At 37.6% G+C, this 14615-nt stretch overlaps 2 protein-coding genes across 8 annotated transcripts in view; one reads left to right on the top strand and one right to left on the bottom strand.

Annotated features, from left to right (window-relative positions):
* The window catches only part of LOC106881268 (heterogeneous nuclear ribonucleoprotein A/B), a 34202-nt gene extending 31223 nt beyond the window's left edge, over window positions 1-2979 (top strand). For all 6 annotated transcript variants that reach the window (XM_089355112.1, XM_089355111.1, XM_052969579.2 and 3 more), the window contains one exon: window positions 2830-2979. In XM_089355112.1, coding sequence (XP_089211238.1) covers window positions 2830-2861 — 32 coding nt within the window. In that variant the 3' untranslated portion in view covers window positions 2862-2979. The remainder of the gene's footprint in view (window positions 1-2829) is intronic.
* A 170-nt stretch (window positions 2980-3149) lies between these two features.
* The window catches only part of LOC106882826 (serine/threonine-protein kinase SMG1), a 182020-nt gene continuing 170554 nt past the window's right edge, over window positions 3150-14615 (bottom strand). For both annotated transcript variants that reach the window (XM_089355110.1, XM_089355109.1), the window contains 4 exons: window positions 12001-12120; window positions 11108-11164; window positions 7337-7443; window positions 3150-4173 (listed from right to left, as the gene is read on the bottom strand). In XM_089355110.1, the coding sequence (XP_089211236.1) occupies window positions 4096-4173; window positions 7337-7443; window positions 11108-11164; window positions 12001-12120 (362 nt within the window). In that variant the 3' untranslated portion in view covers window positions 3150-4095. The remainder of the gene's footprint in view (window positions 4174-7336; window positions 7444-11107; window positions 11165-12000; window positions 12121-14615) is intronic.

Genomic DNA, 14615 nt, shown 5'->3' with positions numbered 1-14615 from the left:
ATATATATATATATATATATATGCATCTATGTATATATATATATATATATATATATATGCATCTATGTGTATATATATATATATATATATATGCATCTATGTATATATATATATATATATATATGCATCTATGTATATATATATATATATATGTATGCATCTATGTATGTATGTATATATATATGTATGTATATATATATATATATATATATATATATATATATATATATATATATACGTATGTATGTATCTTGTATGCTGAGTTTCGAGAGAAGAGACACGATCAGCGTAAACCTAAAAGAAGTTTTAAGGATGGCATAGGGAGTACTATGAAGTCACTTGGAATGGATTCAGAAGGCATAGAAACCCTTGCATCAGATCTGTCGGATGGTGAACGATAGTGTGGATTGAAAGTATTTAGAGAGTCCTGGATAAAACATGCAAGTCTCAAGAGAGATCTATGGAAAAATGTTACGATCAAGAAGGTGAATGACAATGACCTTTTTGTGTGTACAGTTTGTAACAGCCCATACCTTTCTTTCACTGGGCTGAAATCTCATTTCTGAACCGATGGAAAACGAACTTCTGCCAACTATCCTGACTATATGTCAATGCACACCTTTGAATGCAGTATATGCCAGAAGGTTTGCAACTCTAATGGAGGCCTCAAAAGACCTTATAAGATCCACAAAAGATGTATGTATATGTATGTATGTATATATGTGTGTATATATATATATATATATATATGTGTGTATATATATATGTAATGTGTATATATATGTAATGTGTATATATGTGTGTATATATGTAATGTGTATATATGTATATATATTTTTGGGTATATATATATATATATATATATATTTTTGTGTATATATATATATATTTGTTTGTATATATATATATATATTTTTGTGTATATATATATATATATTTTTGTGTATAGATATATATATATATTTTTGTGTATAGATATATATATATATTTATGTACATATATATTTATGTACATATATATATATACGTATGTACAAAATCATGAAGACAGTCTGTCGTTTTCTTCTACTTGATTGTGGCAGCTCCTGCCATATGGATGGTAGCAAGCTGTATTCATTTATGCCCTTTCAATGAATCATGTGTGGACACATGACTGAATTTTTAATTTTTAATAAGTCCTGAAATCAGCAGGTTCCTTGTTTGATTCCACTGCAAGGCATTTTGGGCCTATATTACTTACGCCTTTGATGACCTACCTTGTGAATGAAATTGGGTAGACTGTACCTTTGGATGGATTGCATCTTTGATTTAAAGGTCCAAACTTTTTCACCCAGTCTGAGAACTACTTGAAGGGTATGTGTGTCTGTGGTATATACACAGCCACTTATTTCTACTTCAGTGAGTAGGTTAGTTTATTAAATAACAGAAACTCATTTAGTTTTATATGTATGTCTTGTGTGTCTGTGTATGTCTTGAATAATGAATATTGTTTTTGGCCATTTCTTGACTCCTTTTGTCTTTTTTTTTTTTTACTTTCCAATTCTTTTCCCCCTCAGTTCTCGTCTCTGGAATGGCTCTTCAAGACTGGGGTCATATTAAATTGTGTAGTGGATCATGTGTATTTTACCTATTACCTAACACATTTTTAACCTGGGGAAAATTTGCATGAGTTTCCTCTTCTATCCACCAGTTTGTTTTTTTTTTTTTCCCCCCCTCTTATTTTGTTGAAAGAAGGAAATAACTTCCTTTTTGTCCTATTGTCTACAGCCCTCCTTGTCTTGGCATCTAGCTTAGGTTACAGGCTTGAAATTGAAAATATATATCTATATTGTAACTTTTTCCATTTCTTCTATCTCTCCATCTTCCACTCAGTGCTGCTCTATTCTTTTCCTCCTGTTTTGAATTGGATAGTTGTGGGACAAATGAAAACAAAATGTAGTAAACAGGGGTTTGCGGCACAGTTGACTTCTGAGCCCCCAAGACAGTTGGTATTGTGTAATTCTGCTGCTGCTGCTGGCATGCCTGGGTGTTGTTTCCAGTGCCAGTGTCAGAAACCTAATGTAGGCCTGGCACAACTTGAAATTTATTTTTTTTATACATTTTAACTTAAAAGTGAAATTTGGTTGGCTTTTCAGTTTTTCTTTAACTTTCATTGCTTAAATGCATTTATCCCCTCCCTTTCTAAAACATAAAAAAACCCCTTTCCCACTACAATGACTTTCTTTGTATTTGCTTTTTCTTCTTTGTTTGGCTCCAAATCAACTGCACCAAATGGTTAGCTCTTTGTGCTGTTACAGACACACATGATGCTGTGTGAATGTGAAGTAATGCTGTTGCAAATTCTTGTCCCTGCCTAGACACTCAACTAACTGTCTGTACAAATTCAGCAATTCCATTTGTTTGGAAGTTTGTTTCAGACACATGGGTGGTTTCTATTAATTCTGAACATTGTTGAATACCTGTCCAATCTTCAGTCTCCACCCACCAACATATTAAATATGAAATGATGTTAAGACTGGTGGTCATGGCTGAGATAGAACTGGATTTTATACTTTCAACACTAAGGCACTAAGTTTTTAAAATTCTAGCAGGTGGTGTGGGTCAATATATTATGTACCAGTAACATACTAGGGTTCATATACATTCCTTTCTGTTAGTGCCTCATCCAAAAAAAAAGTGAATTTTTTTCTTCATGTTAAATGCTTAAATTAATTTTAAATGCAAGTTAAATTTTTACAAACATTTAAGAGTGTGAGAGATTAAAAAATTAGTGCTTTGCTTGGTTCTTTTCCCTACTTAATCTTGTTTCTTGTAATTTTTTTCTTCCAGATTGGAGTCATAGCACCCTGACGAAACCTTAAGTCTATGTACAGTCATCCAACATCAGATCATCATGAAGTAGTAATCACTTCCCATTTCCGGCTGGACTTTATTCTGCAGCAACACTACTGCTTCTCATAATAAAAATGTTTTACAGAACTCAGTTTTTTTTTTCACTTCTTTCTCTTTGCACGTTGAGGCCTGGATATGGTTTCTAACCCCTCGCATATTCTGACAGATTTATTTAAGGGGTATTTTGTGTTTTTTAAATTCCAATTATGTTCAAGAAATCTAGCTGGAAATCATTTTAATAGGATAAAAACCTGTAATTTTATTAAAATTTTTATTGGCTCAATAACTAAAGTTACAAAGTGAGTGTTAAAAAAAAAAAGAAACAGCAATGTGTGGAAGTTTAGGCAAATATTGATAAAAGTAAGTAAAATGCCCACTAAAACTGTTGGTGGGTTGAAGAAAATCAAGTAAAATGTAAGATATAAAACTGTTCGGAGATTTCCAAACCAAACATTCTATGCCTCTCTTTACAGAAGAAGCACTAAGAGTGAAGAGGCAGGCTGACACCTGCTTAAAGGAAATGTAAGGGATCATGGTTAACAGTGAAACTAGCAGGAGGAAAGAAAGTAAAATCTAAAATATGTGCAAACTGTACTGAAAATTTCTAAGGTCTTCAAATTCATAGATTTAAAGTTTTTTATTTATTTATTTAGTCTTCATAGATATGCAGCACTTAGCTGCTAGTAGCTTTTTTGAGGTGTAGTACTAGTTGGGCTAGGTACTCCTCACAAATTTAGCATGTTGATCAGCTTCATTACTCAAAAGCAAATGACTTTATATTAAGAGGCCCTTCGGCCGGGCCTGCTTTCTTGGGATGGGTTTGCTCTTGCCATTTTTGTTTTATATTTTTCTATTTCTGATGGTTACACGTGATGAGACTTCGTAATAGGGCATGCAGCATCACAAGAAGGCCATAGACCAATTTGGTGAGTCTATAGCTGTCATGCATTAGCATAATCTTTCTTCATCAGAGGGAGTAGTGTCTCTCTTAAACCCAATGCCGCTTCTGCATTCAGTGGTACGTACTTTGCACACACTCTCAGACACACATACACACACGTGGTGTTGGTAGGTACTCTGCTGATGCTTACAGTGGAAGTCACACTGTTACGGCAGTACACTGATGCGGTGGGATTCAGGACACTTGAGGATACTGCTTCGATGAGTTGAAATCAAATAGAGGCAATGCGTGAAGTTCCAAGTTCAAACCCAGGGTGTCCAGCCTTCATATAAGACAGCTAAGTTGTCCAAATTGGTTGCTTCCTTCAGAACAAAATCCACCTGTAATGATAATGAGTTCATAAGAATCACCAACCTTACAGTTAAATCATTGCCAAATAATTTATGCTTTTAAAAGCACTCTGGTTATATTCACAACAAATATTTTCAATCATAATAATTTTAACATCCACTTTTCCATGGCTGCATAAGTTAGACAAAATTTATTGAGGCAGATTTCCTACAGTTAGATGCCCTTGTTGCCAACCCTCACCTGTTTCTAAGGTAATATTTTCCTTTGATTAAATCTGTTTTCACAGGATATTAGAAGTGAAAGCTTTAGCATGATTGTGACATTTGTGAATATAATAAATACATATAAACACAATAGGCTATTTCACTTTCCATCTGTCAAATCCAGTCACAAGGCTTTGGTTGACTGGAGGCTACAAAATGCCACTTCTATACCAATGAATTGCCTTCATCCAACCTAATTTAAAAATCTCTTGTTTGGTGGGATGAGGCATTATAACTTATTTCAATTATTGTCAGCCATTAAGTTGGAGCACTACAAGGTATAGTTAATGAAAAGCTAATTTAATTGCATTTCCAAATAGTAAGGTACTTTTGATTCTTTGTGGGAACCAACTTTGAGACATGTACATCACATTGTGCTCCCCTATTATCTAGCCTTTCCTGCAACTCCAACCAAGTTTAAAGAATAGACTTGACTAAAATAATTTTGATACGCTGGGAAAGAAGGTAATTTTATATAAATCAAGTTTACAATGATTTCAATTCCTTTCTGTTATTAACGTAAGGTTGTCAATTCTACATCATTTATTGCCTGTTTTCCATGCTGGCATGGGTTGGACAGTTTGACAGGAGCTGAAGGAGTGTTTTGGCATAGTTTCCAAGGCTGGATGCTCTTCCCAACACCAACCATTTTACAGAGTACTGGGTGCATTTTATGCAGCACCAGCACTTACGGGCCCACAAGATAGGGATGTTCAGCTGGAGAGGGTTGCAAGGGCAACCACACTTTTACTTAGCTTGACATGTTTTTTTCAAGCACAGCCAGGAGTCTTGGTCCAGTCATCTCTGAGTCCCAATGTTTGTAGATCCTTTCTTACCACTTCATCTCCCCTCTACAATTAGAGATTGGCACTTCTTGATGATGCAACTGTCCTCATTCATACATTTATCTTATAATAGGCATTCATACATTTAGACAATTGGCAATTCATTTGTAGTACGTTTTACCTCAATCATTTTTTTTTTACCTATGGAATCCTTTGATTTCTATTTTACTATATTGAACCCCTAGCCATTCGATGTTTAAAAAACCCTATTTTTATAATTATTGCATAAAAAATTGTTAAACTATTTTGTGTATTGTAGAAGTATAACCAATTTATTGAACATAAAATTTTAACAACAAAATCTTAAATGAACCCTGGTTGAGAACCACTGTTATAACCTGATAAGATTGAAGTGTTTTTTTTTTTAAGGAATGTAAATAAGCAAAATGTTTTTCAAATATTTTAGCACAAATCACAACTGTATGTCTACATTGCCATAAAACTAGTCGGTTCAACAAAATAAGTAGAAATGAGCTCAAACTTAGCAAGATGCAGAAAGGAATAAGATAAAATATTGGCATTTAGTTCATTTCATTGCTTTACTGTTTCTGCCTTGTACAACAATGGTTTCTAACAGTAGCATGAGGTCACATTTATCAGAAAGGACTCTCTACATTTCCTACTTACCTTATACCTCGAGGGTCCACACAAAATACCTCATTGACACTTTTTACTTCTTCCCAGCTCCAACATTGATCATCTCCCACTCTCTTCTAAATTGTGATTAGCTATGTGGACCCTCTACAGCCAGAAACCTCTTCTGCTCTGGCTCCTTAGATACTTTTAATCCTGCTCTTCTAACAAAGCCACCTCTTGAAGGCAATCTCACACAAGTGCCTTTGACATGAAAAAGAAGCACCCAGTATATGCTGGAAAGTGGTTGACATTAGGAACAAATAAGTATCAAGTTTGATAGAATAATCTGAATGCTAAAGGATTAGACATGTTAAATCTATGATTCTTTTGTTCTTTATAGTCCAGGAATTTGAACAGTTACTAATCTAGGAATAAATTGGTTCTACCAGGTTGACTTGTCCTTATGTCCTTACACATTTCAGGAAACTAAGACCATTGATAAACTAAGAAAGCTTCTAGGTGGTTGTTCAACTTGTTGGAAATCTCACTGAATCACATTCTTCTACCTTAAAAGCAGGAGGACAGAAAGTAGTCTCATATGTAACCATCATTGTCATTGTTTTAATGCCTATTTTTCCATGCTTGCATGGGTCAGATGGAATTCTAAGGCTGGATGTTCTTCCTGTTGCCAAGTATGGTGGTATTTCCCCATGGCCAGACATGTTTTCATGGAATATTAGAAATGTAAGATATCACTTGTATGACAGTGACTCATTTGCAACTAACACACACACACACACACGACAGGTTTCTTTCATATTCTGTCAACCAAATCCACTCTCAAGGCTTTAGTTGACCTGAAACTATAGAAGACACTTGCGTAAAGTGCCAAGCAGTGAGACTGAACCTGAAACCATGTGGTTGGGGAAGCAAATTTCTTAAACACAGCCAAGCATGCACCCTTACTGTTCCTGAAAAATAAAATGGAAAGGTCATGGCTGGTATGCCTTTGATTGTAAGCCTGCTCGATCACTACTAAGCAACAACAAAGATCTTGATAACTATTCTTTAAGGATCTTGGCCTGTTTTCATAGTCAATGAGAGATGATTTAGGCCAGGCAGAACAGAGCAAAATTATACCAAAAGGAAACAAATTTGTGATGAATGTCAAGTGTGTGGAGTGGGGGTGAGGGTAGTTTGACATATGTCAAACAACAAAGATATATTGGAAGGAATAATCAAAGAACATGCAGTATAATAGATAAATAAACTGGGTTGCTTACCAGGCAGTCTGGGTTCTACTTCCATCAGGTACTTATTATTTTACCAAATTTAAACCCAGACCCTGTTTTAACCTTAAATTGGTCTACAACCCATCTACCTTCCTTTACTACCCATGCACATCTCTCTACTGTACAGTTTAATCAGTCACAGTTACACACAACTGCCTTCTTTAAACAGTTTCTTTTAAATCTTAGAAACTATAACTTTGAGTAAGCTATTGTTACCTGTTCCTGAGCAGTCAGACGTTTATTAGCATCAGGATCACGTCCATCCAGCTTCATTTTCACTCTCCGCCATACGCTTACAGCGTAGGAATTGCGTTCTTGGATTGCTAGAAAGATAAAGGTAAATGTTGCATGAGTGTGTGGGTATATATATGAAAATATATATTGACAGAGATAAAACTTTACATACATTATCACATTTACCACTTGCTACTCTTGTAATATCTAATGTAATTTTACAGTGAAAATTTCAATTTGTTCATTTAATTTGTTATTTCTTCACACACACACACACATATATATATATATATATATATATATACACTGTATTAAAAGAAAGACCTCTGAAAAGAATGGGACAAAGTAGGAAGCAAGGAAGAATATTAAGAAACCACTAGAGAAGGGGAAAAGTGTTCCACATTTCAAATGGTTGTGCTACTATGAATCAAAATGCCTTAGTGGTACTGTATATGTAATAATAACAGCTTATACATCCTTACTGACACAAAAAATAAAGGCCTGGAATTGCTAAGAGGTTGTGGAACAAAAAGAATGTATGGGAAAGAGGAACTGTTCTAAGTAGACCTGACAGAGAGACTAGCTGATCCATTAGGGATGATCACTGAGACACTGAAAATATCCAAGGAAGTAGAATTTGCCAGTCATTTACATAGAGTGAATCAGGTAATAGAGGAAAGGGTCATCCCAGTGATTGGTGTGGCAGTATCATCCTCAACAAGAGAAAAAGAGATGCTTTTGAAAGATGGCAACTCCAGAGACAGTGAACTAATGCAACTAATTAAGAAAATCAGTTTAGATGAGATGCAGTTTGGGTTTGTGCTAGGACAAGTTACTGCAAATGCCCTCTTTCTAGTTCTTAATGTGCAAGACTGAAATTCTTTGACAGAATACCACTCTGTAATCTAGTGGTTCATGAGAAAACTTAGTGTAGATGAATGGTTTATGAGAACAATGCAAGCCATGAAATAAAATGCTGTCAGCAAGGTGAGAACTGGTAACAAGTTGAACAAATTCAGACTGCAGGGAAGCTCACCAGAGCTTGTTTCTCAACTCCCTCCTGTTTGTTATAGGTCTCCAGAGTATAACAAAAGTTTAAGACTGGCTGTCCATGAGAACTCTATACTGATGTCTTAGTTCTTGCAGTTGAATTGGCCAAAAAGTTAGAGAAATTTCAAACATAGAAGGAAATAAGACACGACTATTACCTTTTGGAGAGTGATCCTGCTCAATATGCAGGAAAGGAATATGTAGGTATGTCAGGATATTGCCAATGTGTGGGTGCACAAGAGATGCAGTGGGAAAACAAGCTGGCTGACAGAGATATTGCATAAACAGCAGATATGCTCTTTATGCAGCTATAGCTCCTGTAACATGAATTATTTTAAATATTCCCTTGATAAGTTCTGTCAACTAAGCAATCTAATTAGCTGTGCTTGGGGGTGTTCCAAAACAATTATAGCCAAAGTAAGAACAGGATGGAAAAAATTCATGAGAACTATTATCTCTGCTGGTAAGAATTCTCTTAAGAGACGGAAAGATTATGTAAGAAGTGCAACATTGCATAGTAACAACATATCAGCACTGAATGTGGAGGACATGAAAATGCTATAAAGAGATAAGGTATGCATGCTCTGTTAGATGTCTGATATTAGTGGACATGAATGACAGAACACAAGTGAGCTGATAGAAAAAAAACTGGAAATAAGAGGATGACAGTTGTGTTAAAGTGTGGGTAATCCAAATAGGAGAGGGTATGGGAAGAAGTGAAAACTGATTGCAGAAGATTAAATCTTATGAAGATGATATGGGACAACAGCATGTGGCAAGATATAAAAAAACAACCATAAAATAATGGAAATAGATCTACCAAATCTAATTTAATGTGAGGGTGTAGCAGGTGATGTGTAGTGTAATCCATAATGCAGTGACTGCACAAGCAATGGGGGTGGGGGTGGGGGGTGGGCTCTGCTCTAGAAATTTCTTTTGACACCCAGCAAACAGATAAACCTCGTAGCTAGATACTCATCCAATGATAAGTGACAGAGCTTTTTGGTGATTTGCTGTGTTTGAAAAGATGTGTCAAGCTAAGTGAAATCGCAGTCACGGCCAGTGCTAGTCACCTGTGAAAGGCATCCATGTCAGTGACAACTAAAAGGTACCTGTAGTGGTGACACGTAAAAGGCACCTGATACATTCTATGGCATGGTTGGCATTAAGAAGGGCATCCAGCTGTAGGAATCAAGCCAAAATAGAGTGGAGCCTGGTACAGCTCTCTGGCTTACCAGTTCTAGTCAAACTGTCTAAACCATGCCAGAATTGAAAATGGCTGCTTAAATGATGATGATGATGATGATCTGTGTATCGATATTGCAGTTTTTATCCAAAATAAAATTTCTTATAGATATAACACTGTTTCTGAAATCTATGTCTTTTTCTACATGTTTTGTTCAAGATAAACGTTTCTAATATAATTTCAGGACCATTAATTTGGCAGGAGGGGAACAGTCAGTTATATTGACCCCAGTACTTAATTTTCTTTATTTTATTTATCCTGAAAGGATAAGTCCTCTCTGTAAGGTAGTTGGTATTTGGAAGAGCATCCAGCTATAAAAACCATGCCAAAACAGGTGCAGTCTTCTGCCAGGCCAGCTGCTGTCAAACTGTCCGACCCATGCCAGCATGGAAAACAGACGTTAAATGATGATGATGATGCAGATGATGATGCACTAAACAAATGCAATACGTATTAAAAAGTGACACAAAATCGTCCCAGCAGTGGCTAGCAAAAATTGCCTGATGCATTTTGACCATGTCAATTGCAAATACTCACTTTCATAGCATCAAAGCATTACTGGAAACAGGGGATCCAATATGATTTAAACAATGGAAAAGGTGAATGAAATTGATATGATAAAAGTGAAACATTGATAAGAAGTTGGGGTATTGTAGGATCACATGGGTGGTGGGCGTTCAGATGAAAGGCTGCATGTAATATTTGATGTGGAGTCTCTGGGAGAGAACCATAATATGAATAGCAAGAAAATGTGAGGGAGACACTTGTAGGTTAAGACTTGGATGAGATAGACAGACAGAAAGGCTAACAGAAGACATTGCCCAACAACTGATAGCTTAAATATTTTCATAGAAATTATTACAGAGGCAATGCTGGATGCACTTCCTTTCTTAGATTACTCCTTGCATGAGAGTAGCACTTGTAGTCAGTCAGGCAAACTGAGGTAATTACCATAAAAGAAAAAAAACAACTCTTGCTAAAGAGCACAGCACATTGTCTATGAGTCTTCATGACTATCTGGAAGTTAACAGTGGCAGAATTAAGGGAGGAGTAGAAAAGATAGAGAAAGAAGGAAGGTGTGTGTGTGTGAAAGATAAAAACAAGTTGTTTGGCTGGAATCAAAGTAAGGGGTATGTGATGACCAAGGGTGTGTTTTAGCATAAAGTTTTCTTTGTACAAATACTTTTCAAACAGAAACTGAACCTCTGGCCAATATTGCAGCCAAATCTACTTTTTACAAACTTTTTACCATGTTAAAAATAAAGACCACATGTTATACATTGTAAAGTCTCAGACCTTAAAAAAAACAAATAATTTCTTAAAATGGATAAGAGCAAGAAATGTTAATCACATGGTTTGTTCATCAAACATAATGATGTTAAAGTGGAGTTGATTGATGTGACACCAACAAATAACTGCTTATGCTACTTTGAGACAAACATTGAAGTAAAACCTACCTTTACCAGTACGTGGATCCCTGGACACTTTTTCTATTTTTTTGACACTGCCAATATCTAAAAGAATAAAAACAAATTTTCACAGATGAACAAATGAATCACTAATTAATTTCAACTTATCCAATGAGTTTATATTTAGGACAGTGGCCATTCATATTCAGGACAGTGATCAATCCATTATTATACTTAGGACAATGATTAGTCATTAGTAAAGTAAACCTAATTAGATTATTTGCCAGTTCCAACAATGAGTATTTTAATTATTAAACAATGAAACTGTTTAGTAATTACATCATAATGTAAGTGGCTGTGCATTTCAGTTATCTCTATCCTTAACATAATCCTCCAGTAAAATGTACATGATGGTCTACGCTAAGGCTGACAATTTTGAATTACAGGTACAAATCCTACAAATTTCCACAAAATTTACATCAGCCCATTTTCACCAATGAAGCTTGAGTCTATCTAACACTATGGATGGTAACACTTTTCCCAAATGCTTGCACTGGGATTGAACCTGTGACTTCAAAATTGCAAAGCAAACTTCTTAACCATCCATTTGTGCCCGAGTCCTTGTCAGACCATGTGACATGTAAATGCAACCAAATTTTACAATGTGGCTGTAATAGTGACATGTAGCCAGATGGACTGTATGACTGGACATTGTTTACACTTGACTGAGTTTACTATACAAGCTTACCCCCACCATCTCTACACCACAACCTCCTCCACTTCACTGCCACCATCTCTACACCACAACCTCCTCCACTTCACTGCCACCAATTCTACACCACCTTTATCCCCAACCATCTCTACCTCACTTCAACCATTATCTGTTTTAGTCACATCCAAATAAATGAAGAAAAGAAAAGAATAAATAAAATGTATTCTACTTGATTTAATTGCTACTCCTGATTGAGGAGTACCTGGAGGAGTTCCAGTAAACAACTCTCTCCCAAGAGGGGTCATCTTTTTCAGCAGACAAGGCTCTTTGTCCAATGGTTTCTTCAGGGCTGAAACATAAAATAGGTGTGATTAGTGGCCTGGTGGGTGGCAGGGGGTTAATGCAAGGAGTAAAAAAGAAGGAAAGTAAATGAGATAGAGAGGGGGATGAGGAAAGTGAAAGAGAAAAAAAAAAAGAAGAGAAGCATAAGGTATGCATGTGTATCGGACAAATAATGGTTGTTTGATTGGCATTGAAGTTAGGTTAACATGTGACAGACAAAAGGAGCATTGTTTGACTGGAATCAGTATTGGTAACATGATAACATCATCATCATCGTTTAACGTCCGCTTTCCATGCTAGCATGGGTTGGATGACTTGACTGAGGACTGGTGAAACCGGATGGCAACACCAGGCTCCAATCTAAATTTGGCAGAGTTTCTACAGCTGGATGCCCTTCCTAACGCCAACCACTCAGAGAGTGTAGTAGGTGCTTTTACGTGTCACTTGCACGAAGGCCAGTCAGGCGATACTGGCAACGGCCACGCTCGAAATGGTGTCTTTTATGTGCCACCCGCACAAGCCAGTCCAGGGGCACTGGCAACGATCTCGCTCGAAAATCCTACGGAAGCCAGTCAGGCGGTACTGGCAACGATTTTACTTGGCTTGCCGGGTCTTCTCACGCACAGCACATTTCCAAAGGTCTCGGTCAGTAGTCATCGCCTCGGTGAGGCCCGATGTACGAAGGTCTTGCCTCACCACCTCAGCCCAGGTCTTCCTGGGCCTACCTCTTCCACGGGTTCCCTCAACTGTTAGGGTATGGCACTTTTTCACGCAGCTATCCTCATCCATTCTCACCACATGTCCATACCAGCGCAATCGTCTCTCTTGCACACCACAACTGATGCTTCTAATGTTCAGCTTTTCTCTCAAGATACTTACACTCTGACGGGTATTCACATTGACATTACACATCCAACGGAGCATACTGGCTTCATTCCTTGCGAGCTTACGTATGTCCTCAGCAGTTACAGCCCATGTTTCACTGCCATGTAGCATGGCTGTTCGTACACATGCGTCATACAGTCTGCCTTTTACTCTGAGTGAGAGTCCCTTTGTCGCCAGCAGGGTTAAGAGCTCTCTAAACTTTGCCCAGGCTATTCTTATTCTAGCAGCTACACTTTCAGCGCACCCACCCCCACTACTAACTTGGTCGCCCAGATAGCGGAAGCTATCGACTACCTCTAGTTTTTCACCCTGGAATGAGATAGAAGTTGTTTCCTGTTTGTTTACAGTCTTTATTGCACCTGAACATCTGCCACAAACAAAAACTAACTTGCTAGTTAACCTGCCTTTGATGTTGCTGCACCTCTTATGTGTCCATAGCTTGCACCGGGTACATCTTATAGAGTTACTACCTACTCCTTTTCTACATACTGAGCAGGGCCATCTACCTGAAGGGGTTTGTGTTTTATCTACCTTCCTACTTATTAGGATTTTGGTTTTAGCTAGGTTGACTCTAAGGCCCTTCAATTCTAGACCTTGCTTCCACACCTGAAACTTCTCCTCTAGTTCTGATAGTGACTCCGCAATTAGGGCAAGGTCATCAGCATAGAGGAGCTCCCAGGGGCAACCTGTCTTGAACTCCTCTGTGATTGCCTGGAGGACTATGATAAATAAGAGGGGGCTGAGGACGGAACCTTGGTGGACCCCTACCTCTACCCGGAATTCATTGCTGTACGCATTTCCAACCCTCACCTTACTGGCAGCATCTCTGTACATGGCTCGCACAGCTCTCACTAACCATTCTTCTATCCCAAGTTTCCTCATTGACCACCAGATAAGGGATCGGGGGACCCTGTCAAAGGCTTTCTCCATGTCAACGAAAGCCAGGTACAGAGAGGTATTTCTCCTGCAGCTGTCTTACTAGAAATAAGGCATCAGTAGTGCTTTTACCTGGCACGAACCCAAACTGCATCTCATCTAAATTGATTCGCTCCCTAATTAGTTGGGCTATGACCCTCTCTGTAACTTTCATAACCTGATCTAACAGCTTGATGCCTCTGTAATTATTTGTATCTAAAGCGTCACCTTTACCTTTGTAGCAGTTGACTATGATGCTGCTACACCAGTCATTGGGTATGACTCCTTCGTGTATCACCTGGTTCGTAATACGGGTGACTAGGCTATAGCCAACACTGCCAGATATTTTGAGCATCTCTGCAGTGATTCCTGATGGGCCGGGGGCTTTCCCGGTCTTCATACTCTTAATTGCTTTATCTACCCTGGTACTATCAACTCGGATAGCTGGTCCCTCTATTGGGTCAACATACGGCAGGCTCTCTTCCTCCTATTCATTCTCTTTATTAAGCAATCTATCGTAGTGGCATCTCCAGACCTCTTTCTTTGCATCCTCATTTAGTGCAAGCGTACCATCATCCATGCGAACACATTTCTCTCCTACGACATCACTATTTTCTCTCCTACACTGTCGTGCAACACGAAATACCTCGAGTCTTTGGTCCTCACGGCGCAGAACATTGGCAAATCTTTTCTTGTCTGCTT

Source organism: Octopus bimaculoides, chromosome 7 (genome assembly GCF_046866305.1).
Source record: "Octopus bimaculoides isolate indiv1 chromosome 7, ASM4686630v1, whole genome shotgun sequence".
Classification (NCBI taxonomy): Eukaryota; Metazoa; Mollusca; class Cephalopoda; order Octopoda; family Octopodidae; genus Octopus; species Octopus bimaculoides.
This window is presented reverse-complemented; position numbering and strand designations above follow the sequence as displayed.